The 22739-nt window shown below is 42.9% G+C and overlaps 3 protein-coding genes across 5 annotated transcripts; all 3 read right to left on the reverse strand.

The window, feature by feature from the left end:
• Nucleotides 1-12408: 12408 nt before the first annotated feature.
• On the reverse strand, nucleotides 12409-14278 carry LOC115662746 (uncharacterized). Its single transcript, XM_056311187.1, has one exon. The coding sequence runs from the start codon at nucleotides 14122-14124 to the stop codon at nucleotides 12910-12912; it is 1215 nt and encodes a 404-aa protein (XP_056167162.1). The 5' UTR covers nucleotides 14125-14278; the 3' UTR covers nucleotides 12409-12909.
• Nucleotides 14279-14952: 674 nt separating this feature from the next.
• On the reverse strand, nucleotides 14953-16804 carry LOC115662750 (photosystem II 10 kDa polypeptide, chloroplastic). The gene is made up of 5 exons (XM_030584854.2): nucleotides 16562-16804; nucleotides 16100-16158; nucleotides 15618-15673; nucleotides 15407-15459; nucleotides 14953-15255 (listed from the first exon to the last, which is right to left on the reverse strand). The coding sequence occupies exons 1-5, from the start codon at nucleotides 16713-16715 to the stop codon at nucleotides 15161-15163; spliced, it is 417 nt and encodes a 138-aa protein (XP_030440714.1). The 5' UTR covers nucleotides 16716-16804; the 3' UTR covers nucleotides 14953-15160.
• Nucleotides 16805-17189: 385 nt separating this feature from the next.
• On the reverse strand, nucleotides 17190-21937 carry LOC115662749 (uncharacterized). Of its 3 annotated transcripts, none has more exons than XM_030584853.2 (10): nucleotides 21793-21935; nucleotides 21538-21707; nucleotides 21327-21426; nucleotides 20793-20976; nucleotides 20519-20591; nucleotides 20239-20418; nucleotides 19537-19634; nucleotides 19251-19339; nucleotides 18992-19165; nucleotides 17190-17627 (listed from the first exon to the last, which is right to left on the reverse strand). In XM_030584853.2, exons 2-10 carry the CDS (start codon nucleotides 21596-21598, stop codon nucleotides 17456-17458), a joined length of 1131 nt encoding a protein of 376 aa, XP_030440713.1. In that variant the 5' UTR covers nucleotides 21599-21707; nucleotides 21793-21935; the 3' UTR covers nucleotides 17190-17455. The 3 variants fall into 3 exon arrangements, with proteins under 3 accessions (XP_030440713.1, XP_056167163.1, XP_056167164.1); XM_056311188.1 differs by having other exon boundaries at nucleotides 21538-21702; nucleotides 21793-21919; XM_056311189.1 differs by lacking the exon at nucleotides 17190-17627 and adding an exon at nucleotides 17646-17902 and having other exon boundaries at nucleotides 21793-21937.
• Between the last annotated feature and the right edge of the window lie 802 nt (nucleotides 21938-22739).

A 22739-nucleotide genomic window follows, 5' to 3' on the forward strand; every position in this document is an offset into this window, starting at 1 on the left:
CGAGAACGAAGATGGAGGGACAATAACTTTAGCAGTTCAGCATGGCCATGGTGTGCATCTGTTAGTGGATTGGTCTAGTTCACCTCTTTATAATGGGAATCTGTGGCTACAGATCCCATACATATGTATGCATTGTTTTCTATTGAATATGAGATAAACCATTCCTATTATTAATGCTCAGCTCTCTCGTTTCCTTTAAAGAAAACATGATATGAAGATGATATATATACACACATTTATCGGAACGGTAACACGTCGTGTACTCTGAGCATCTGTTATGTCCGCCCATCAATGGAGAAAACAATCTCCATATGCAGTATGGAATATAGCACGCGGGTGCAGCTCAAATCTAATCATCCATTGCTAACTCCTATCGCAACGTGCTGGTAATAATTGCTGCATTTTTATCGGTATACGCGATTGGAGAAAAACCGTTTTTTACGCAACCAGTCATAAAACGCGGTTGCCAAAACGATATCTTAACCCTGTTCGTGAAGAAAGTGTACTGTAACTTCCAGTGTCCCAAATGGAAGTCCGCAATCCTTTTACCACTATCGAGGAACATGGTAGGTAGGAACCCTTTTACGTTTTTGGTGTGTTTTTCGGGGCAAGAGACGCAAAAATCCCACTGCGAATCCTGTCTTGCCTAAATCCATGACGTGGGCTGAGCACGGCCCAGAAGTCCATCTCCCTCTCTCTCTCTCCACAAGCGCTGTTGGGCTTCGCGTTGCTGCTTAGAAAGAAAAGTAACCATGCTTCCATCTAATTCAGAAGAACGACTGCGTACTCTTATACACACACCCCACCCCCTCACTTCAGCGCTCGCCACCCAAAGGACCAACAGAGAGGAACAAAAAAAGGAACAGGTTTTTTTTTGGATTGATTTCGCATAAGAACATGAAAATACAGTAATCAACAGAAAAAAGGATGGTAGAAAACACATCTGTTTTTGGTGGGGGGAAGGAGGGAGTGCGTGAAAATGCCTTGTTTGGAAATAGGGATGGCGACGTCACACTGCCCAATCAAAAGCAAGAAAAAACGACGAAACACCCAACCCCACCCCCCACCCCCCCCCCCTCTGTACATCTGCGTCCTGCTCTGCCTCTCGAGTGGAAACTGGAAAACACTTTCTAGAGAGATCATCCATTGCCGTAACTCAGCATTTCTTTTCGCGACTCCCTTACGTAACGTCGTCGTGGTGGCGCACAGACCCTTTTATCGTTCCCGTTTCTCGAGAATGCTTGGCCAACCCTCCCCGACGTGGGAGGTAGAAAAATGGAGCTCCGCTTCCTTCTTCGCGGAACTGGTCCTGCTTCGATGCGAGAAGCTGGGACAAGCATCGGGTTCGGTTGAATCTAGAGAGCAGACGAGAAGGATTCGATCGGCCTCGGTTTCGCGCGGGAGAACTGTTCTCGAATCTCGATTCCAAACGTATCCTAGCATTTATAGGATTGAACTTGAGTCGCCACTTTATTGTGCGAATCTGAGCTACCAATTCGGTGCTTATGGACGCCAGTTTTGTTAATTTGTGTTTCGTATGGATGAATTGTTCGTATGTAACAAAACATGGATGCACTTCTAATGAGTATTATAAGATAAAAAGATGGTACTCCGACACGCGACACTTTAATTCCAGAGTATTTGTTCTGTTTTTTTTGCTAGTGCAGAAAACAATCTGCATAACTAGCTCGTACACGTAGAATCTAATGGATGCAATTAATAAATTCGAGTTATGTTCACGGTTAGATCCTATTGTGCTGATCCGAATCGAATTGGACTGACGGACCGAACCAGTAGAATCGACAATAATACTAATTCCTCTTGCACACTTGTTTTGACCAATTTTCGTGTGATTAGTTTTGAGCAAATATCACCAAAAATCTCAAAATATGCCCGTTGTCACATAAATACCCTAATTTTTTTTTTGTCACGGAAAAACTAATATACCATCTATTACAGTTCCATTCGGGGTATATTTATCACACCGATCTAAGATCAGGGTTTGCTGTAACACAAAAAAAAAAAGTTTGAGGTATTTGTATTACGATTGGCAAGTTTAGGGTTTTTAGTGACACAAAAAAAGTTTGAGGTATTTGTGCCATCGTGTCCATAGTTTGGAGGTTTTTTTATGGTATTAACCCCTTTTTTTTCCTTTTCTTTTATGTGAAGAATTCTTCTGAATTTTACTTGTTAAAGACCAGAAAAAATAACTCTCCACATATTTTGCACAGTGGAAAATGGACAACACTTCAATTTGCTTTATAGGTCTTGGTATCCGTTTCTCTTCCTTCTTAGAACTCCCCAACTTGAACGAGGGGGATAATTAAAGGCGGGGCATCCGAGGATTTAAACTTCACCAAAGTTTAAAGAAATTAAAAAAAAAAAACCAATTCCCCGATTGACCCCGGAACCGGCCGGTTTCCTAGTTTCACAAATAAAAACTGATGTTGATAGGGTGGGTTTTAGATTTTAGGGTGTGGGAATCGACCGATCCTAAAACTGATGGCCCCTAAAGCTTGACGGTGGATCGAGAATGGCTCAAAAGTTAATGGGATAAGTACATCAGAAGTCCTAAATTTCTAACGTGCAACTGAATCCTACAAAATTTCTACCAAGAAAATTGAATTATAAAATTTGAAAAAAGTGCAATCAAATTTAAAATTTTGTCAAATTAGTGCAATCAAATTCTTTCATTAACTACATTCAATTTGACTGACGGAAAATATTGGCGTTGCTTTTTTATTATTTTCTCTATCCTATGTGGCGATGATGTGGTTCTTTAGTCCAAAACCGATTTTTTATTCAAATTTTATTTAAATTAAATTAAAAAATAAGCTAATTTAAAAAAAAAAAAAAAAAGAGAGAGAGACATGAGGGACCAGCAGCCAAGGCTTGCCGCCGCTGCCCCACCATAGCCGGGAAGGACCGGCGAGGGAAGGGAATGATCGGCGTGGGTCATCGAGTCCCGCCCAATGATTGGCAACCCTCATAGCGGCCGACCCCTGCCAATGAAAGCCCTCGGCCAAGTTTGGGCGAGGGTCGACAATCCTTGCCTATGATCGGCGAGGATTGCCGGCCAATGTCCGGGGCCCGGCGACCCCTCGCCAGCTATCCCCCACCCTCGTCGCCTTGTTTCCACGTCTCTTTTTTTAATTAAAAATAGTTTTTTTTAAAATTAAAATTAAATAAAATTTGTATTAAAAATCATATTTAGACATAAATGACTCATTTTAGCTTCATATTTCGTGATCGCACCAATTTGATAAATTTTAAGAATTAATCACACTTTTTATCATTTTTAAGATTTAATAAGATTTTTAGTACACTCGTCCCCAAAGTTAATTTTTCCCGCGCACTTGCGAGGCTTCTGATTGCCGCTTAAACCATCATGGCCCAGACGAAACTTTATATTAGCTTTGACCGGTCAAAGCTACCCTTCGTGAATTTCAAAGACCCAAGAAAGCCTACCGGACCAAAAGGAAGACAGAAACAAATCCAAAATTGTTTTCTTTTTCCCTGCAAAGCAACAGCAAACGTGGTCTGAAATGACGTTCCAAATGATAAGACTAGATACACAGTCCCTAAAAATAATATCACAATTTTTTTTTAAAAATTATGCCATCTCGATGCTTGTTTATCATTTACCTACAAATTCTAAACCGCGTTCACTTTGAGATAAGTACGTCAAATTTATACCGGTGCAACAAAAATCCTAAATTTTCATCACATCAATACAGGTTTGAGGAATTGGCGAGTGCGATCGACAAAATTTTCAGATTTTTTTGTGGTAGGCAAAATGGTATTCGTGTCGCACTGATACGAGTTTGGAGATTTTGGCGACGCATAAAAAAGTATGGCATATTATTATCACAATAGACATGATTTGAGATTTATGGCGGTATTTTGACACGACTCTTTCACGGTTGTAAGAACACGGATGACAAAACCAAGTAACGGTGGCGACTCCTTGGGCCCCTCCTTTTGAAGAAATGACTAGCTTAGCTCCAATTTGGCTCTATGGTATTATTGCCTCTAAACATCTTTAGAGCATGCTTTTGACAATCCGCTATAACAAGACAATCTCAAATCGTGGCATGCAACATCCTTGAAAATCCGCACATTATGGTTACGATGTGAATGCAAAGTTGGAGACTCTTGCGATGATCTGCATCCTTGCCCTCGTGAAAATGTCGCGAATCAAATCATTTTCCCACGTCCTGCGCCGATGGTGGCGGTGGTGTTTTCTTCTCGTGTTTTTTTTTTGTTTTTCACCTCCGTGAAAAGATTGAAATCGTGCATGATTCGCACGCGTTGTTCTTGGACTGTCCTTCCTTTACTGTTTGGTCATAATTCTTCCGCAAAGAATTTTGCCAAACTTGGACGGACGTGCGGGGTTCAATATGCGTTCCATGGCTACGCAAATTTCTTTTCATTCTTTTCTGGGGGGGTCGGGGGGGAAAGTAGTACGAGAGATCTCCCTCGTTCGATCATCGCTCCCGTTCGATCGAGTCCAGCTGTTCGGTCGTATACAAACAAAACGCGATTGGGAACTCGGAAAGTTCCAAAACACGTCAAGTACAAACCCCGCAGGCACAATGAACGGACGGGGTGAGCCCAGGCCCCAGCTCCCTGTAGAGCTCAGCTCTCTCTGAGCCTCCTGCACGTTTCAGATTCTCATCAGTCTGAGTACCCAAGACCTGTAAAACAAGAAAAATGAAAGGAATAAAGTCACCGAAAAATTTCAAACTATACCTATCGTGACATAAAAAAATCCTAAATTTCTTCCTACCAGGCGCATCTATCCTCTCTCGATCTCGAGGATCCGTTAAATAATTTTTCGGGCAAAAATAATATCGTTTTCCAAGTCAATCCATGTAAAGCAGATTTTTAACGGTATTCATTGACGGAACCTTGACCGAAGATAAATGCATCACATAGATATAAGTTTACGATTTTAGTGTCACAGGAAAATTTTTTTAGGATAAATATGTTACGATACGCATGATTTGAAGTTTTTGTTAATATTTTCCCGAAAAGAAAAGAAATCTCGACAATTTAAAGCTCATCTACCGTTAAAATAAAAGGTCCCCGAGAAGTTTAATCTGGAAATGGTCGCATCTTGAGCCAACCAAATCGAAGGTTCATTTTCAGCAAATACAGAGAGTATGTGGTCGTATGGTCACTCATTTATGGAGCTTCATATGGTTCCTCCCGTTTATTTTGGTGTTATCCTTGTGATAATGAGTAGTGAGTGATTCGTCCTTTCATTTTCGCCATCCAATTGAAGATGATGGAGGGCCTTGATGTCTGTGTTTTTGCTACCGCTGCAAACTCTGGTTTCGCGGAAACTGGATTGTCGACCAAATACCTTTCACTGAAATTCGTTATTCGGTTTTCATTAAAAGGAGATGGGTCCTGAGGCAATTCCGGATAGGAGTTGTATCCATGGAACGCAAAAAACAAGTATGCTTCAACGCAACTTAATCATCGATGAAACCCAATGACATAAAAAGTTTTGCCGGAATTTAATCGACGTCAAAGTGCGATGACAAAGATATAACGTCGAAATTTAATCGACGGCGAAAATATCTGAAACTATGATTAAAGTATGGGAGTTGAAAGATATTGAAATTGCTTGCGTGATTGTTGAGTTCTTCAATTGATTGATTGAGTCTTTACAAAGAGTACGATATAGCTATTTATAGCCCACAACCAATGGTTACATTTATTGGTTGCAGCTTTGGAATTCAAATAAACAAATATCTTCCTAACGGTGGTTACAAAAAGTCTGTTGTGCATTAACTTCTATTAATAAGAATATTTATCCATAACAAGTTACAAAAAATCCTAAATTAGCGGCAGCAAAACATAACTATCAAGCAATTACGTTTTCGTGTTGATAACTTTGTCGATCAACTTCTCAAGTCTTGATTAAGGCTCTAAGTCGATAACCGATGTTGCCAATGACTTCCTTAGCAAGTTGTCGATTGTTCTATTCACTGTTGACCAAATTCTACTCTTATTGACCAAGTCCGATGCTTGTCGATTAAAACTAAAAGCTTGTCATTTTTTGGTGTCAACATATGCCCCATTTAAAAGAATTGAACGATTCATCAAATTAGATTATTACGAGTCACCATCTGTCCCCTTTTCATCGGCAAAATTTGATTTTTCCTTACGGAATTTTATCTTGGTCAGATCCATCATCCGACATTGTTTTCCACGAAAGCCACGTTTTGTGTAAAGTTTTCACGTGGCATTCTATCTTTTTCCTTAAGTAGTTGCTTGTACTTGGACACTTGCATTGCCAATTGAAATAAATCAATAAAGTTTTGGCCTTTGAATTTTTCTCTTAGATTGAATTACAATCCATTAAAAGGAAAATCTATGAATTCTTTCTCTGAAAGTAAAGTAAAACATTATTTTGGCCTTTTTGAATGGAATATTATGTTGATAGATAATAGCCAAATCAACGATCAATACCTCATGTATCGTTTTACAAAACTGAGAATTGAATTGTCTCCTTCACTGCCCAATTGCAAACCGAATGAAGTGGTAAATCAGGTAAAAACAGTTTTTGACAAAGTTAAGGAAATAACCTAAGTCTTAAAAACTCATTTGTCATTGCTTCTCCGCATTGGGCTATGCATTGACCAATGTGTTCAATAGTCGATTTTTCATCTTCGCCAGTAAAAATGACAAATTCATGGATTTCAAAGCCTCTTGGAAAATGCCGGTTATTGATTAATTCAAGATTTGGTTTTTTGCGAATAGATATGGTAACACCCCTGTCTAACTCCAATCATTATCACACTTCTTCGACAAACTATGCTAGGTTTAATTGTGGATTTGTTTAACCATTTTGCCCCCTACGCAGTAACGATGGTCTTGCCAAATTATTAACGTCAATCGACATGTTAAGTCTAATCTGAATATTCACATTGGATGGAATTGGCCTTACATCTTCAACTTTTAGCAATCGACCAGCTTGTTAACCAATTTGATCCGTCAAAATGTTGTTACCAATTTGGTTATTTTGACCAATATCAGCTTGATTATTATTTTGTTAACCGATGTGTTGTCACTATGACCTTGATTAGAAGATTCAAGCCTTTGCTTAATCTTTATATTGGTTAACGACTTTGATCAACATTATTAGCTTCAATAAATGAAGACGGACTAGGAATGTACCCTATTACAACTGGATTGGATAGTGGTGGTTGATTGAACGATCCTAGCCTCAAGAAAACATCATTAATGATATTGATGACGATTGGTGTGATCACGTCTCTTCAAACAATCTCTTCATGGTGGCCAACATGTGAGGATTTAGTGCAACTTCTCTTGATTATTCTTTAGTGAGATGTTGGGAAGGTCTTCCCGTCGCGTTGGCCTTCTTCTTTTGTTCGGTTAATGGTTGAAGATTCGGAGTGCGCAACCCTATCACTGCCATTGGAATTGTTACCCCCAACATTCTTAGGGTCTAGATGATTCCTTGTTCTTGGCATCGAGCTTCCTCAAAACAAACCACAAGTTATCCCATCGGGCGTGCCACAAAGATGTTTTGCCGAGATTGGATCATCAACGAAATATCTTTTATCGAAATTCGTTCTTCGATTTTTATTAAGAGCAGACGGTTTCTGTGGCAATTTCGAACAAGAGTTGTATTAATGGAACATAAGGAACATATACGCTTCAACAAAATTTAATCAACGATGAAGCCCAATGAAAAGAATAGTTTAGCCGGAACTTAATTGACGACAAAGTGTGATGACAAATATACAATGTCAGAATTTAATCGACAACAAATATGTTTGAAACTACAACTAAAGTGCGAGAATTGAAAGATATTTAAATTGCGGAAAAGTAAAAGATAAATTTGCGAGAGCCTTAAGTTCTTCGATTGATTAATCGGGACTTTACAAGGAGTACGATGTGGCTATTTATAGCCCGCAATCAACGGTTACATAAGTAGTTAAAACCTTGAAATTCAAATAATAAATAACTTTCTAATGGTGGTTACAAGAAGCTATGTTATTCACGAACTCCTATTATCTATATCACTTATCCATAAGAAGATATAAAATCCCTATATTAGCGGCAACAAAACATAATTACCTGACAATTACGTCTTCGCGTCAATTTCCGTCGTCGATGACTTTGTCAAACAACTTCTCAAGTCTTAGTGAAGGCTTTCGTCGAAAACTAAGGTTGTGGATGACTTCATTTAGCGAGTTGTTGATTGTTCTGTTTATTATTGACCAAACTTCGCTCTTATCGACTAAATTTGATGCTTGTTAATAATAACAAAAAAATTTGTCATTTTTTTATATCAAGTCATCACCTTTAATGTATCTTATATTCTATCTCCTATTGTTGACACCAAAATAAGAATCGGCATAGACGCTGAGTCGGCTTTAATGCCGAATCTGGTGTATAATGAAAATCAGCCATCTTCCGAAATACGTTTGGATAAAATTCGGAAACATGCTGGGAAGCAAGCGTGAATGGCATCATATCCCGAATTCGGTAATTGGTGAAGATCGAGATATTTACCGAAGCATGGAAAGTCATAGTTCGGGAGTTTGTAAAAAAAAAAAAAAGGAGCGTTGGAGCCATTGTGCCTCGGGACGTTGACTTTTTCCCGAAATTCGGGAAGTATATACTTCGGGAATATACCGAAATTACAGAAAATCGGTAAAGATGAATCACGGCCCAACCACGTGAATCATGATAGCAAGAAGTTATGAGCAAAAAGCGGAGATAGTGAGCACGAGCAAATCGTGGGGAGTTACTTGTCCAAATTTGAAGTCGTTCCAGCGGTTGAGATCAAGTTTTGGTGGACAATGAAACTGGAAAACGTGGTTAGATAAGGCAATTATTGGAAGCGCCAAGGTTCAAAGTTTGAAAACATAAAAATAACCGACAAGCAGTTACAGGATATGAGGAGATACAAACACTCAGAAGAAAGAAGGAGGAAAAAGGATGAAGAACAATGCAAAAATACTCAAGCTTATCTGCACTTTAGTTTCCTCTGTACCTTTACTTCCTGCATTTACAACTTCCTGCAACTTTAGTTAACTTTCAAGTTCTTTACAGCTTTCATAGGAGTATTGTAACGTAGCTTGAAACTTCGTTGATCTCAGATCCATTTTCAATCCATTCGAATTCTATCTGTTCCATATAATCCTGTGCTACACTCTGTTTTTTTTTTTTGCCACAACTCTACTAGAAATCAAGCCACAGAACCTATCTTAATAAAAATCGAAAATCAAAGTTTCGGTAAAAGGTATTCCTCGTCGTGAAACGAGCGGACACCTATCCGTGGCCTTCTCCAACAAATGAAGTTGACAGTTAATCACAGTGTTAGAAGAGAAGGGTAGATAGGGACTTGCTTAATGAATCGAGCTCTTAAATCGTGGGTGTTGTTTCGTCCCAACAAGAGTTAAAAAATCGTTCTAAAAGTGGTCCATTCGCGATCCCCCGCTGAAGATAGAAGCTTTACAAAGTGTTGGAGCTGCTCTGTCTTTATCCCGGACAAGATCAGAGCGAGAAGGACAGAAACAGAGACATTTTACCTGAGTCGCGACCACTTTGCAATTTTCAATTCGGTCAAAAGGAGTTCGCGTCGCTATGTTCCAACAATATTTGCCAACCTCGCACTGCAAGTGCCATGCGACCCGTGATACAAGAACCTTTGTATTATATTCTACTGTACACATAAATTTCTTTTTCTTTTTTATTCCACACATCCATCAACTGTAAATACAAAAGAAAAAGATCCGGCGCAGGGATGTGGTCATCCGGTGCAGCCTTGCAGGCTATTAATGACAGCTTTATTGAAGAAGAGGTAAAAAGGGATGGAGCAACGCTCCACGTCCAGGATCCGGGCGACTGCTGTAACTCGGTGCTAGTCAACCATGGTAGTTAATGTTTCCCGCTGGCGATCCCCCCCTATCTACACAATGAAGTTAGGTAGGTTTCAAAATGAAAGCTAGGCATCGCTCTACTACGACGCCCAACATCACGACGGCTCACGCATAGTATAGACATATAGAAGGCGGCGGTGCGGCGATTGCGACTCGCATCGGGTGGGTGGAGTTGGTACGTGGGGTTGGGTACTCATGTTTATGGTACGCCAAACCGAATGACCAGTGGAAAGCGACTCTTTCCGCTCTTCATCACGCCTTGCTAGACATCCGAATTTGGGTCATGAAATGGCGGCAAAATCGGGGCAGATAGAACCGGCTTGCCACCGCGGGCATCTTTCGATTTGCATATATGTTAAAGTGGCCGGCTCATGCACATCACTTATTTCCCCCAAAAAAAGAGAGGAAAGAAAAAAAAACAGAAAAGAGGAGCAAATGGGGTGGCGCGAGATCAGTAAGAAAGGAAGTGGGAATTGGATAGTGATGTCGAATCCCAATTAAGAGAGGAAAGGATGATAAAGAAAGGAAGTAAGATCTTGATCGGCACCGGCCGAGCCCGGAAAGAAGGTGGGGGCTTTGGGAGGGGGGTGTGGGAGAGAGGATTCATACTAATATTATTGCAAATTCCAATGTTCCCCGAAAGAGGCCAGCGGGGCGGGAGACCTGGTCAAAACCCAAACACCATACCATACCCTCTCTCACTCACTAACTCACTCACTCACTCACTCCCCGACACACAGCCCCCCCCCCCCCCCCAACCAAAAACAAATTAAAACAAAAGAGAAAGTGAAGCAAAATCTCTCTCTCTCTCCTCTCCCACAACTGGACAAAACACTTCGCCCATTTCTACTCTCGAATTATCGTCATTCTTTAAAACAAAAAGGAAAGAAAAGGAACCCAAAAGAAAAAGGATGATAGAAGAGAGATGAGGAGGAGGAGGACCTCTGCCCATGCCTACGCTGCAAAAGATTCGTTGGGGGAAGGGGAGAGGAGGGGAGCCGCTGCTGCTCCTCTTTAGCTAGCCCCCCTCCCAAACGTCAAATCAAAAGGCGAGAGAGTCTGATCTCCCCACCTCGCTTTCCCCCCAACCTTTATCTTTTTATAATTAAATATCAAAAACTCCTGTTTTGGCTTTTTTTGACAGAGACTTCACGACAACGATGATCGAATTTCGTCGCATCTTCTCTCTGTTTCTCTCTCGTCTCTCTCTTTTCATATTTTAATCCAGCTGTGTCTCTTCCTCCCACGTGGGGGGCGCGCTTCCGCTTCCCTCTCTCCCTCTCTCTATTTTACTATATCATCACTCTCTCTTCTCCCGCTCCACCTGGTTTGGTCGCATCTGCACCCACTCCATTTCCTCTCTCTCTCTCTCTCTCTCTCTTCGTGTTGGAAAAATATGAAAAGCGCTAAGTCTAGATGCTACAACAGCGAGACGGGTTTTTTAGACTCACTCCTCGGTCACCCCCGCACCAATTTACGATCGTCTCTTAATACTCAAATGCTAGTTCTGAAGCTAATCACCAAAAGGGGGAAGCATATCCCCGGGAAAAAGGAAGGAAAGGAAAAGAAAGTTATAAAAGGGATGATTCGACCTAATCGGCGACATCGATCCGATAATACACCAACAAAGGAGAGAGAAAAGAGGGAGGGGGTTCTACCAAAGTACATAAGAAGTAGAACATCGTGTGCTTTGTTTACCCCTCACCACTTCCACTCCGACCTGTCTATGAAACCTAAATTGGCTCGCTGTGAATTTCCCCAAATGAGGGAGGAGATATTTAGCAGAACTCCTCCCCTCCTACTCACCAAGACAAACAGAAGGATTTTTTTAGTAAGCGGCCGTCGTTGGTACCTAAACGGGTACGGATCTAACCAAAGACGGGCTCGGTTTAAATGTTGAATGAGCAGAAGGAAGAAACAGAGCAGACACACCCAGTCAAACACATATCTAAAACACGGGGGGCAGGAGAAGAGAGCAATAAGTTCCCCCAAAACCAATCATGGTTCCCATTCTCATCGCCATCCTACCGCCCACCATGCAATACAATGCCGATTGGTGGTGGATGAGGAGGACTCATCCATTCACAAGAATAAACAGTAATAAACTATTAGACACGCACACAGTTCATCAAACAGTAGTAACGTGCACAAAAAGGCAAAAAAAAAATGGGAAAATAATTCAGCCCACCGCTGGCGACTCTGAGACATTTGTCTCTCAACCTCTTTTCACTTTTTAGCATCATTTCATCTACTCCCTCCCCCCCTACTGCAACCAGACACACCCAACACCCCCCTCTCTGTGTGTGTGTCTCTCTCTCCCCCATCAGAGCTCTCTCTCTCATTTTTTATTCATTCCTGCTACATGACAAAACGGCTCTCACGTTACATTTTTATTCTTTCTTGTTACCCTTTAGTCCTTTACCCTCCCGTTCCGTGCATCGCAATTGAAAAAAAAGGAAGAGAGCTGGTCACATAAAACTAACAAATTTCAGAGTCTATTCATCTCCACGAGCACAACAGTTTTGATCAGAGAGAGAGACAGAGAGAGAGAGAGAGATTCCATATCTTTCAGGACATCAATTGGACAATAATGTTCCCGGAATCTCTGTCCCGAGCATCAAAAGGTAGCTCCAAAAACCCTCCCAATGGCCGGTTTGGCTTTATATCTCCTAATAATCCTCAAATTAGTCATCGCCCCCACTAGGGTTAGCACAAAAACCAAGGAGACCCACCTAACGAAATGCTGAAAAACTCAACTCCAAACAACACTAAACTAGTGATCAACCTTCCCTATGTACACAGACTGGCTCTAAATCTGAAGTCATCGCAAAAGAAAAAAAGCAAATTTAATCACCCAACCCGGGCGGCCCGGTAATAATCATGAACCCGAAGCAAAGCTGCTTCAACCACAGGACAAATCTCTGAAAACACCGACAATGCCGTCGCATTTACTAACCGGAGATGGGATTAGAGGGAGATTTCACTGACTCCGTTCGCTCCGGTTCTTGCCGTTGCTCTGCTGATTCCTTCCACCACCCGAAGATCCTTTCCCATTGTTGCCCTCCCTCTTCTGCTGCGAATAAGATGAAGACGACGCCGACGAGGAGGAGGACGAGGAAGAAAACAACTGACCCAACCCGAACACAGAGCCCGCCTTAATCGAACTGATTGGGACGTTGAGGACCGGACTGACCCTAACACCCGCCGAATACGATCTCTCCACGCCTCTGTACTTGAATCTGGGCCCACCGTAACTGCTCGGGCTGCTCGAGCTCCTCTCCAGACTGTGGAACACCACCTTCCCCGACGCGTTCAGCCTCGGGCTGTCCACCGTCACTCCCCTGTTCGCCAGGCCACCCGATGGCTCTTCCGTGGATCTCCGCATCGGGCTCCTCTCCGCCCTGCTCGCCGCCGGATGATGATCCGTCGACGGCTTCGGATTGTCCGGTCTCGGCTTCACCAGTCTCATCCTGGGGACGTTCATCGCTGCCACGGTATTGCCGTTCTTGTGGAGTAAGTTAGGGTTAGGCTTGTCGGAATCCAGCGACAGGCGGTGGAGGTCCTCGAGCTCGTGATTGGAGGAAGACGAGGACGACAGCGAGTGACGCGAAGAGATCGAGACGGACTCGCCGTCGGAGGATTCCCTGAGCAGCGGGAGGCTCAGATTCGAGGCATCGGAGGTAGATTTGGAGCTGCGGTGGAGAAAATGCATCACCGATTTGGACGGAGATTGGTTGCTCTTCGGAGCCGATTCGGCGCGCTTAGGGTTCTGATTCTGGTATAGCTTCTTGAGGCAGAGGAGCTCCTTCCAGCGGCCGGAGCTCATCTTGATCCTCCGGCCACGCTCGGAGCTGCTCTCCGGCGACTGGAGGCTCGCCGCGGACGGCGCCTCCGGCGAAGGCCTCGCGGCGGAGAGCTGGAGCGGGACGATCTTCCCGTCGGAGAAGAGCTCGTCGGCGGGGAGCATGGCGACGGGATCCTTGAGGCAGAACTCGAAGTCCCCGGGGGCGGCGGGCTCCAGGGACCCCGGCGGGTCCGCCGCGGGGCGGGGCGGGGAGGCGATCGGCTTGGGCGTGGGCGAGGGGTCGCCGTCGGGGAAGTCGCGGCTGAAGGAGGTGCGGGGGCTGAGCCATCCGTACGCCGCGGGGAAGGAGTCCGGCGAAATGCCGGGGGTGTTGACGCAGGCCGACGCCATCAGCGCGAGCTCATGCAAAGGCGAGAGAGAGAGAGAGAGAGAGAGAGGGAGAGAGAGCGAGAGGCTGAGCGGCGAGCAGCTCGCGAGAGGACGGTGAGCAGTGTGCAAGGTCCAATGCGAACGTCGAGGGAAGTGCACCGGCGGAAGAACAATGTAACAGAGAGAGAGGAGAGGGAGAGAGAGCGAGAGAGAGAGAGAGAGTAGGGCTTTCGATGCTGTTGTGGGGGGGAGTTTGGAGCCTTGTTTTTTAGGGAGGAAGGAAGGAAGGGAGAAGGGGGAGGGGCAAAAGCGGAAATGCCGACTGACTGAGCGCCAAATTAAATAACAGGAGGGGGGGGGGGGGGGATTCAGGAAGGCCACGTGGTTCTCGAATTTGGACTCCTGAGTTGTCAGTTTCACATGATGCCCCCCCGGTCTCGTTCGCTTGAGGCCCAAATCTGATGGGCCGAGGCCCAAATTTCCTAGAAATAGTGGGCCGCTGGTTTTTTCCATGTGAAACTTTCATCATCAAAGCTGGTCTTTGCGAGGGAGAGCGTAAGCATATGAAATACATCCGCATCGTACTTTAGCGAGTTAAGCTTTTCGAGTAAATGAAAGCGCACATACGAGATAACTTGATAGGATGAAGGAAGCTCGTGTGGGCTACAAGTATGAGAAACGGCTTGTGAGGTCCTTTGGCCTTTTAGGATGCCAATGGCCATGCTAAGCTTCCGGTGACTCCCTCGAGCATCGGTCAGTTAAAAGCTAATATCAGACCTCATAACATTACATCCTAGGACCAAAATTACCAAGTAAATCAGTATAAGCAAATGCAACCCACAATGCACGTACTACACAATACCATGATAACATTGCACGGCACCCGAGGCATCAGTTCAGCGCGTACATACATACAAGTACAACAGTATAATTGCAGCTGCTGAAGCGCAACAGTGCTCCTGATAAAATAGCTGCGGTGTCCGTGGCAAATACAGTTGAGGGCACATGGGCACTTGAAGTTCGCTACTAGAGTACAATTAACTTAAAATGTCTCGGTCTACTGAACCAAGGCACTGGTGTTGTACACGAGAAGTGCTCCTCCTGCAAGAATCCCAGCCAGGGTCACAGCCCATATGGCCAATCCAGTAGCCCCTGTCACACACACCATTCAGAGTAAGATGAACTGAAGTTAACTATTATGCTCAGCAAGTAGCTAGCGATTTCTATCATGGGATTGTGGATTTTTCACAAGTTGCAGGAGTACTCTGAGAAAGAAGGAGTAATGGCTAAGACAAGAACACACCACCAACATAGACATCACCAGTTGGAGACCAATCCTTTGTATCGTAGATGGGACTGTGTACATGAGAAAATACTATTCAGTTAGGCAATAAAAGGAGAAAAAAAGGGGACAGTTATCCATTTCTCACCAAACTATGGATTGCAGGAGGAAAGGAGATGTCTGTATACATAGATGAAGCAAATATGTCTATGAGATTGCTGATTTTGCATACCTGTATCCGTCGACGTTGGCGCCGTACTTGTCGACGAATTGGTAAACACCCTTTCCCTGTATTTCATTCTCATTTTAGATACTGACAGATATATATGATAAATTAAGCTAATTGGGACGCTATGCAGGAAGGCTTTGTTCTAAGTATATCGGCCTTCAGAGTCTAATAATAAGCTACCTCTTATCTTCAGTCTCTAGTATTTCAGAATTCAATGCAACAACACAAACCTTGGATTCTAAATCATTTAAAACCATCGGGCGAGGGATCGTTCAGTCGTCCCTAAAACGAAACCTATTGTCAAGTAAAAAATATCCAAACTAGGATTTGGTTCTGATAAATTTTCGTATTCGTTGCTCAATGACAGCTTCTCAGAACAAGTTTTCAAGAATTATCACTGGATGAGCAATGGACAATTACGGCAATTACAGTCAAAGAAAGAAGAAGGAACATAAGAAAACGATCACGGCACCAATTGGACCAACCTTAGGCTTCCTCCCAGAAGCATCCAAACCGTCTCTCAGGTTCATTCCCCCACTGATTCCTGCAAATGTCATCCATTCCCCACAACAGTGTCATCTGCTAACTGACGAACAAAATCCTAGAAGCAACTCAGGCAGTGGTCTACCAAGTCATAACCATACCCTCTCTCACTGGAGACAACAAATTTGTTCAGCAAACAAAACCCAAAATCTCATTTCGAATTTACACGTTACTTCATATCCCTCATCCATGCATACCATCAGCAACAGATCGGCTACCCCAAAGCATGTTATACATCACCCGCAGGAATCATATACAGGACATGACAAGCCAATCACGCCTCCACAAAATGTTTGCATGTAGAAAAAAGGAGAAGGTATCAGCTACATAAGATGCTTTCCCGTGACGTTCCACTTGGTCGTGCTTTGCTATAGAAAAAGATTGGGGAACAAATAATGAGTTACCATAAGGCTTGTCGGTCTTGATCTTGCCACCTTTGGCCTCCACTCTGAAGGAAGAGGAGGTCCTGGCGAGCGAAGGGAGCCCCCTCACTCCCGATCTCTCCGCCGTGAACGGAGCTGGTTTCAGGCTCACCGACGCCATCACTGAAGCCGCCATTGCTCTTCTTCTTCTTCTGCTTCTCCTCTGCTTTTTCTCTTTTCTCCTCCTCCTCCCCCGCTCAGCTTCCACCAGGATATGCCCGCACGCACTGTCGCTCCACTAATAATATTTCTGCGTATCCAGGGACCGGGGAATCAGAGCGTTACACGTGGCACGGGTCGTGTGGCTGGAATTGAGATAACAGAGGGAGGAAGTTTATCAACACGCGAGCCCTTCTGGCCGGTTCTATGGCTAATTTTCTCCGGTACCGGTGGCATCATGCTTGGGGATTATGGATCATGTGGGAACCCACGAATTCTATTATCGGTTCTTTCTTGCTAGAAATTCTTGTTTTTTAATAATTTTTCTGGTCGAAATTAAGGAATTTTCATTTTAAATATTGCGCTTAGTGACATGATAATGGAACAAAAAGACTCCAAAGACGAATCTGTGGCTGTAAAAATTTGGAGCAATTAAGCAAAATCCAGACGATTGACAAAAGGGTCGATGCAGATTGCACTCCGACAATGCCTATGTAGTTTACAGTACAGCGATATTGAGCTGCCATGGAAGTAGCTCCTTTGATTGGCATTACACCAAAGACAGAAATGTTGTAATACAAGTAGAGATGCGTACAAATGCATCCTTTTTTTATCTGTTGATCACGTAAATCGATTGACCAGATATAGATCGTGCCCTCGACACACTGCTTTAGTGGCTGCACCTACTATGCCGCACGCATTAAGATGGAACGATCACTACAAGCAGCTAAACATTTCGGTCAGCTTGGAAGCCGCAGCCACGCCACTGATTATAGCACCCTCAACATTGGGACTGACACAGAAATCTCCACATATGGCGAGCCTCCGTTTCTTATCCCATAGGCACTTCTCTTCCGCAGCCACACTCGTTGAAGGAAAGGCACTTCCCCTACAAGCCCACATGGGAAGAAACAGTCTTGAGTTATGGAAGTAAACAAAGACTTCATATTTTGGGCCAATAATACAGAGAATGTATTAGAATTAACGCATCAAACAGCTGAAGGCTGCACAAGCGCATCAACGCGAATGCAGGAAGAGGACCTGACCGAACAAATTCCGAACTGAGGTTCGGTGAAGGGTACTGATTTGACATACGCAGCTAAACACTTGAACCGACTTTATCTACAGTCATCCCCAATGAACATGTTCACTGTTTCGAAACTCCTACGGCCATTTAAAAGCCAGTTATCAGAAGTTTGGAGGATTATGCACACTGTCCAGTGCCTTCTTGAGGCGTGCACTTTCATCATAAAGATTATTATACTATCTAAGATCTTCTGACAAGTACATGTACATGAGAAGTATTTTCCTGAAAAGCACTTCCAGTCTCTCCATGCATAGTTATCATCAAGATTAAGAAAATACTCTTCCCAGGAGAATTCCACCATCCTTAGTGAATGATGTGCATCCGGGGATCACATTTCATCAGTATGGCATAGATTGAAAGGATTATTTTAAAATCACATGTCATAACCCTGGAGCTCCATAAAACAGAGTGAAGTTGTGACTATCAGAAGCGATCTTTAGGAGCACTGAAAAAATTAACGGGCAAAGGATGCCAAAAGTTGGTCGCACGCCACCTTGAAAGAAGCTATCCTCACTATGGAGGCAACATATTTTCATAGCAAGGCATTATTACAATCATCATCACAGCTGATATTTGTGCCAGCGAGTTTTCTTCCATTTTGGAGATGAATAATCAAAGCAATTTGAAAAATGGTTTTCCATGGAAGATTTCAATCATCTGAGGGAGAGAGAGAAATATGGATTATAATCAAATGCGACAGAGTTATTAATCCAGAATAAATGGAGAGTCCATTGAAAGAACATTCTTTAACATTTTTAGTAGAAATGGCGCCAACAATCGACAACAACACCTTTTAGAGAAAACAGTTTCTCATTTCATGTCTACAGGACACTACTTTGAATCAAGGAACACTGGCGGACTACCAAATGCAAACACACAACTAAAGCTAATTATAACAGAGTAAAACTAAGAAATCTCTAGCTTCCATGATTCAGTTAGTAAACAATGTGATACCATCTCCAGTGTCACCATATTTTAGCAAAACGTCGTAAGAGCATGTCAATGTTGGTAAAGGCTAAAAGTGATGCGCTTCCATCATTTGGTAGGAGTGGACTTCATGGTGTCACATATCAGGCAGCTAGCCTCTGCTTAGCATTCACAGTCCGACATTATCATCACACGACTAATTATAAGAACAAGTACCAGAGTCTACGGATGATACTTACCACCTATGGGCTTTCTTAAAGAAAGGCTGAGGTACATTCAGTCCCATGTTCTGCAGTTCCTCTAACAGTTCTTCAGCTACCTTTGTCAATATTGCATCCGAAAGTTTCTTGAGTCCAGTTTTTGCAATTACAGTCTCGGCATATTCCGCAGTCGAATGCAGTACCCATCTTTCACTAGGGTGGAAAAGCGCAAAATTTAAGAGTATACAACAAGAAGCAAAGTAAAATTTAATAGATACGTAAGGATGCAAAGAAGAACCTAGCAGCAGATCGCCCTGGCTTGGAGCTGTCACAATGAGCCCAGGTTAAGACTTTGGAGTTTCTGATTGTGAAACCCTTAAAAGGTATCTGAAATATTTTCATTATGCACCAAGGCCAACCATGTAAACTTCACAATGTTGGCATGAAAGGAAGCATGATGAAGCCCTCCCCATGAATGGGTTATAGGAAAAACAGAAGGTATATATTATGGATATTAGGCAAGATTTATCTGTTGAAAGATCAAGAAAACATGCAAAATGCTTATAAATAATGCAAGTTCTTACCCAAGACAGAGGCTCTGGAAATGCTAGCATGACTGCAAAACATGGACTAACTGAAATATCTTGCACCTTGTTGCCTAAATCAGGAGCCAAATTCAAGTCTGCAGAGATGTCAAATTACAGAAATCATCACTTCTATGGTCATTCATTGCACCACCGTAAACCTAGCACCCTTCGGGTTAATTAGAAATAGAAAAAATCTCTATTATACCGTCCACAGTAAAATCAGTTAAATCTTTGCTTGTGCTGTGCAATTTTAAGGAGGCAAGGCTAAGTGTGTGAAAAATAGGCCACTGATGGCAATTCCTGGAAGATTCTCGTTCTTGAGCTAATAATTCACAGAGGTAATCCAAGAAAGTACGTATTGGGGAATGGTTCATGAAACAAACTCAACAAGAGTCTAAAAGTACTAGAACAATCCGAAATAGGCCCGAATGCACCCAGAAGAACTTTCATAAGAATCAACTCTAAACAACCTAACAAATGTTATGGAAGGTCTGGCACTTGTAGCCATAGAAATCAGGAAATGAACATTTTTCACTTCCCTAATGATTATATTCTTGAGATGAAAAAGAAAATTGACAGGTGCAGGCAGATCAGCTGTGCCGCCCGCCTCTGCTGAAAATAAACTTCCAATAAGGCTCAGCTACAGGCCAAGTCCTTCATAATATTAGCACGACGAAGTCCAAATAATAACCATCCCACCTAAAGGCGGCGGTCTTCCAGTTACACTTGTAAACCTTGAAGAAACGATGTTTTTATCTGATGCAACCACTCCCTCAAAATGCCCAAGGTTTTGTCCATCCAAACTGGTCAATCTCCACGTATTTTCTTCTTCCAACCAGTCCACCCTCCCAACACCAACCCCAAACTTGCTTTCCACACCTGAAGAAAAATGCAGAGTGAGGAAAAGCAATTTTTCAGCATAAATGCTTGACTACAAATAATTATCTGAAGAAGAAGAAACAGACAAATCGGAAAGTACCTGGCTGATGGCATAATGCTCTACAGACAGAATTCATTCCAGGAACACCAACGTATCTTCTATCAGATCCTTTCTACAAAAATTTGAGATGAAAAATATGTAAGAATTGGCAAGAAACAGTTCATATCGGTGTGCAGGACATCACTGGCACTATGCTTGAAGATACAAGAGCAAGATCATGAGAACATGAGCATATCTTCTCGCTTCTTCGTAGGCATAGTTACTCTTAGTCGATATCCATTAGTATTCCATAAAGTATGGACTCGTTGCAAACCTGCTCTGTCTCGGTGAATGTTTTGGTGATGCAATCGAATGAACCAAACTTTTGCTTCCACTCAGCAACAAGGCCTCTCGATTCCCATTCGCAAACTAGACCGAAGGCTTCGGAACAGTTGTTCACACTAAAGGAAGGAGCGCCATGGTCGAACAACAGCTCCTTTCCATCTCCGGTAGTTTCTCTATTCCAATCGTCAAAACATCAGCAAAATCACAAACCAGCAGCTCATGATTAGGTTGAAACAGAACATAGTAATCATCTCAATCTAGGATTTCAAATCCGATCGTTGTGTGATTTACAAAGCAGCACAGGTAGACATTACACACTCGAGCAAACAGCTTAAAAACTACGTTACGTGCTTCCATCCACACGCTCTCTCGGTCAAGCACTACCGACCTTCATCGTCGCCTTCTTTTTTTTTTCAATTCACACTTCTTCAGCTACTAAATAAAGCTCAAAGCCATAGCGAGTCGGCAGCAAATTGCAAATGCAGATGGCCAGTTTCATGATGCAGCCGCACGAAAACCTAACCTTCTCTGAGACATGCGGCCGCCGGGACCTCGGGCGGCGTCGAAGATGGTGACGGAGGCTCCGCTCTTGGCGATCGTGGAGGCGCATACCGCTCCCGAAACTGCGCCGGAAAATGCGTTCAAAGACTTCAATCAGGATAAAACGCTCAGCGGCGCGACCAAATCGATAAGAGCAAAAAGCTTCGAAGTCGAAGAAGAAGGTGGAAGCTGACTTCCGCTTCCCAAGACGGCTATCTTCCTCGCAATGCCGGCAACGGACACGCTTGTCTCCATGCTCCTCGTTGTCTTGTCTTCTTCGTCTCCTTCTTCTTCGTCCGACCGCTAGTGCTGGTACTCGTGCTGACCCTCGGACAATCCCGTCTCCATCTGTACTGCATCTGCACTGCAAACGTTTGGATCGACCCACTTTTGATCACAAAATTTTAAATCATTATTACCCAATTCCACGAAAAATTGTGGATACGAACCCCTCTCTTCGTGAACAAATTCCGTATCAAGAGATTCACATCTTAACTTTTTCTAACCGCAAAGTGATCAAATGAATTTGTTTTTGATGAATTAGTGATGAATATCACGCATCGCGTCTATTTTTATTCTACTAAGTAATCGATCGAGTATTCTTACTGATTTTGGCATTACCTTATGAGTTACGGCAACAAATGCACATACATTGACTTGACTTGTGGACATTATGCGAATATGATCGGGTAGTTGAGTTTCGTTTTCTCGGGTTGATGGACGTTGGATTCTTAAATCGATTGGGTAAGCATACCGTTTTCTCGGGGGGCCCTAAAGACCTCGTTCTTTCGAATTTCTTGATAAATGGCACTTGGGCAGGAGCTACGTGGCGTGGGCGCCATGAGTAAAAGGAAATTGATAATTATAAAAGAAGGTGGCTGAAAGTTGAAAGTTATTGCGAAATGTCAATTGTGTTTTTTCCTATCTTTTTATTATTTAATGTAGGAGCAATTTGAAAAAAATCACTTTAAAAGTGAGACGAAGCCAACCTTTAGCTGACATGGATACATAATACGTTCAGGTGTTTCTTTTCTTCTTTGCCATTCATATATTCGTACATGATAACATTTTATGCGTTTAGCTTAATATATATTACTGTTGTTGTTGTTGTTGTTGTTTTGCCATTCACGGTTTCAAAATTGATAATTTCCTCATTGTAAGAATAAGAGGCGAGAGCCCAAAACTAAAATAACACATGAACTCGTCTCAGTAAAGACATACGATCACCTACAATCAGATGGGCTAAACCTTGTGGAAGTGTGGGTCCAAAATCACCTTTGAAATACTCCATGAGAGCATAATCTACGAGTTTTTAATTGCATGTTAATGACTCCATGGGAAACTTTTAGATGATTTTGGAGCACCCCATTTTTGTAACCCAATTGCCAATACACAA

Source organism: Syzygium oleosum, unplaced genomic scaffold (genome assembly GCF_021117445.2).
Source record: "Syzygium oleosum isolate NSW1041296 unplaced genomic scaffold, Sole_v2.1 Sole_v2.05, whole genome shotgun sequence".
NCBI lineage: Eukaryota > Viridiplantae > Streptophyta > Magnoliopsida > Myrtales > Myrtaceae > Syzygium > Syzygium oleosum.

Bases quoted from the DNA above. Each gene is read 5' to 3' on its own strand.
- LOC115662746 (XM_056311187.1), bottom strand. From the start codon at position 14,124: ATGGCGTCGGCCTGCGTCAACACCCCCGGCATTTCGCCGGACTCCTTC.
- LOC115662750 (XM_030584854.2), bottom strand. From the start codon at position 16,715: ATGGCGGCTTCAGTGATGGCGTCGGTGAGCCTGAAACCAGCTCCGTTC. The intron at 16,159-16,561 runs GTAACTCATTAT...TGACATTTGCAG, and splicing joins CAAGACCGACAAGCCTTATG to GAATCAGTGGGGGAATGAAC. The intron at 15,256-15,406 runs GTGTGTTCTTGT...TGTGTGTGACAG, and splicing joins TGGTGATGTCTATGTTGGTG to GGGCTACTGGATTGGCCATA.
- LOC115662749 (XM_030584853.2), bottom strand. From the start codon at position 21,598: ATGGAGACAAGCGTGTCCGTTGCCGGCATTGCGAGGAAGATAGCCGTC. The intron at 19,635-20,238 runs GTGGGATGGTTA...ACATCTCTGCAG, and splicing joins TGGAAGACCGCCGCCTTTAG to ACTTGAATTTGGCTCCTGAT. The intron at 17,628-18,991 runs GTAAGTATCATC...GTGGGCTTGTAG, and splicing joins TTTAAGAAAGCCCATAGGTG to GGGAAGTGCCTTTCCTTCAA.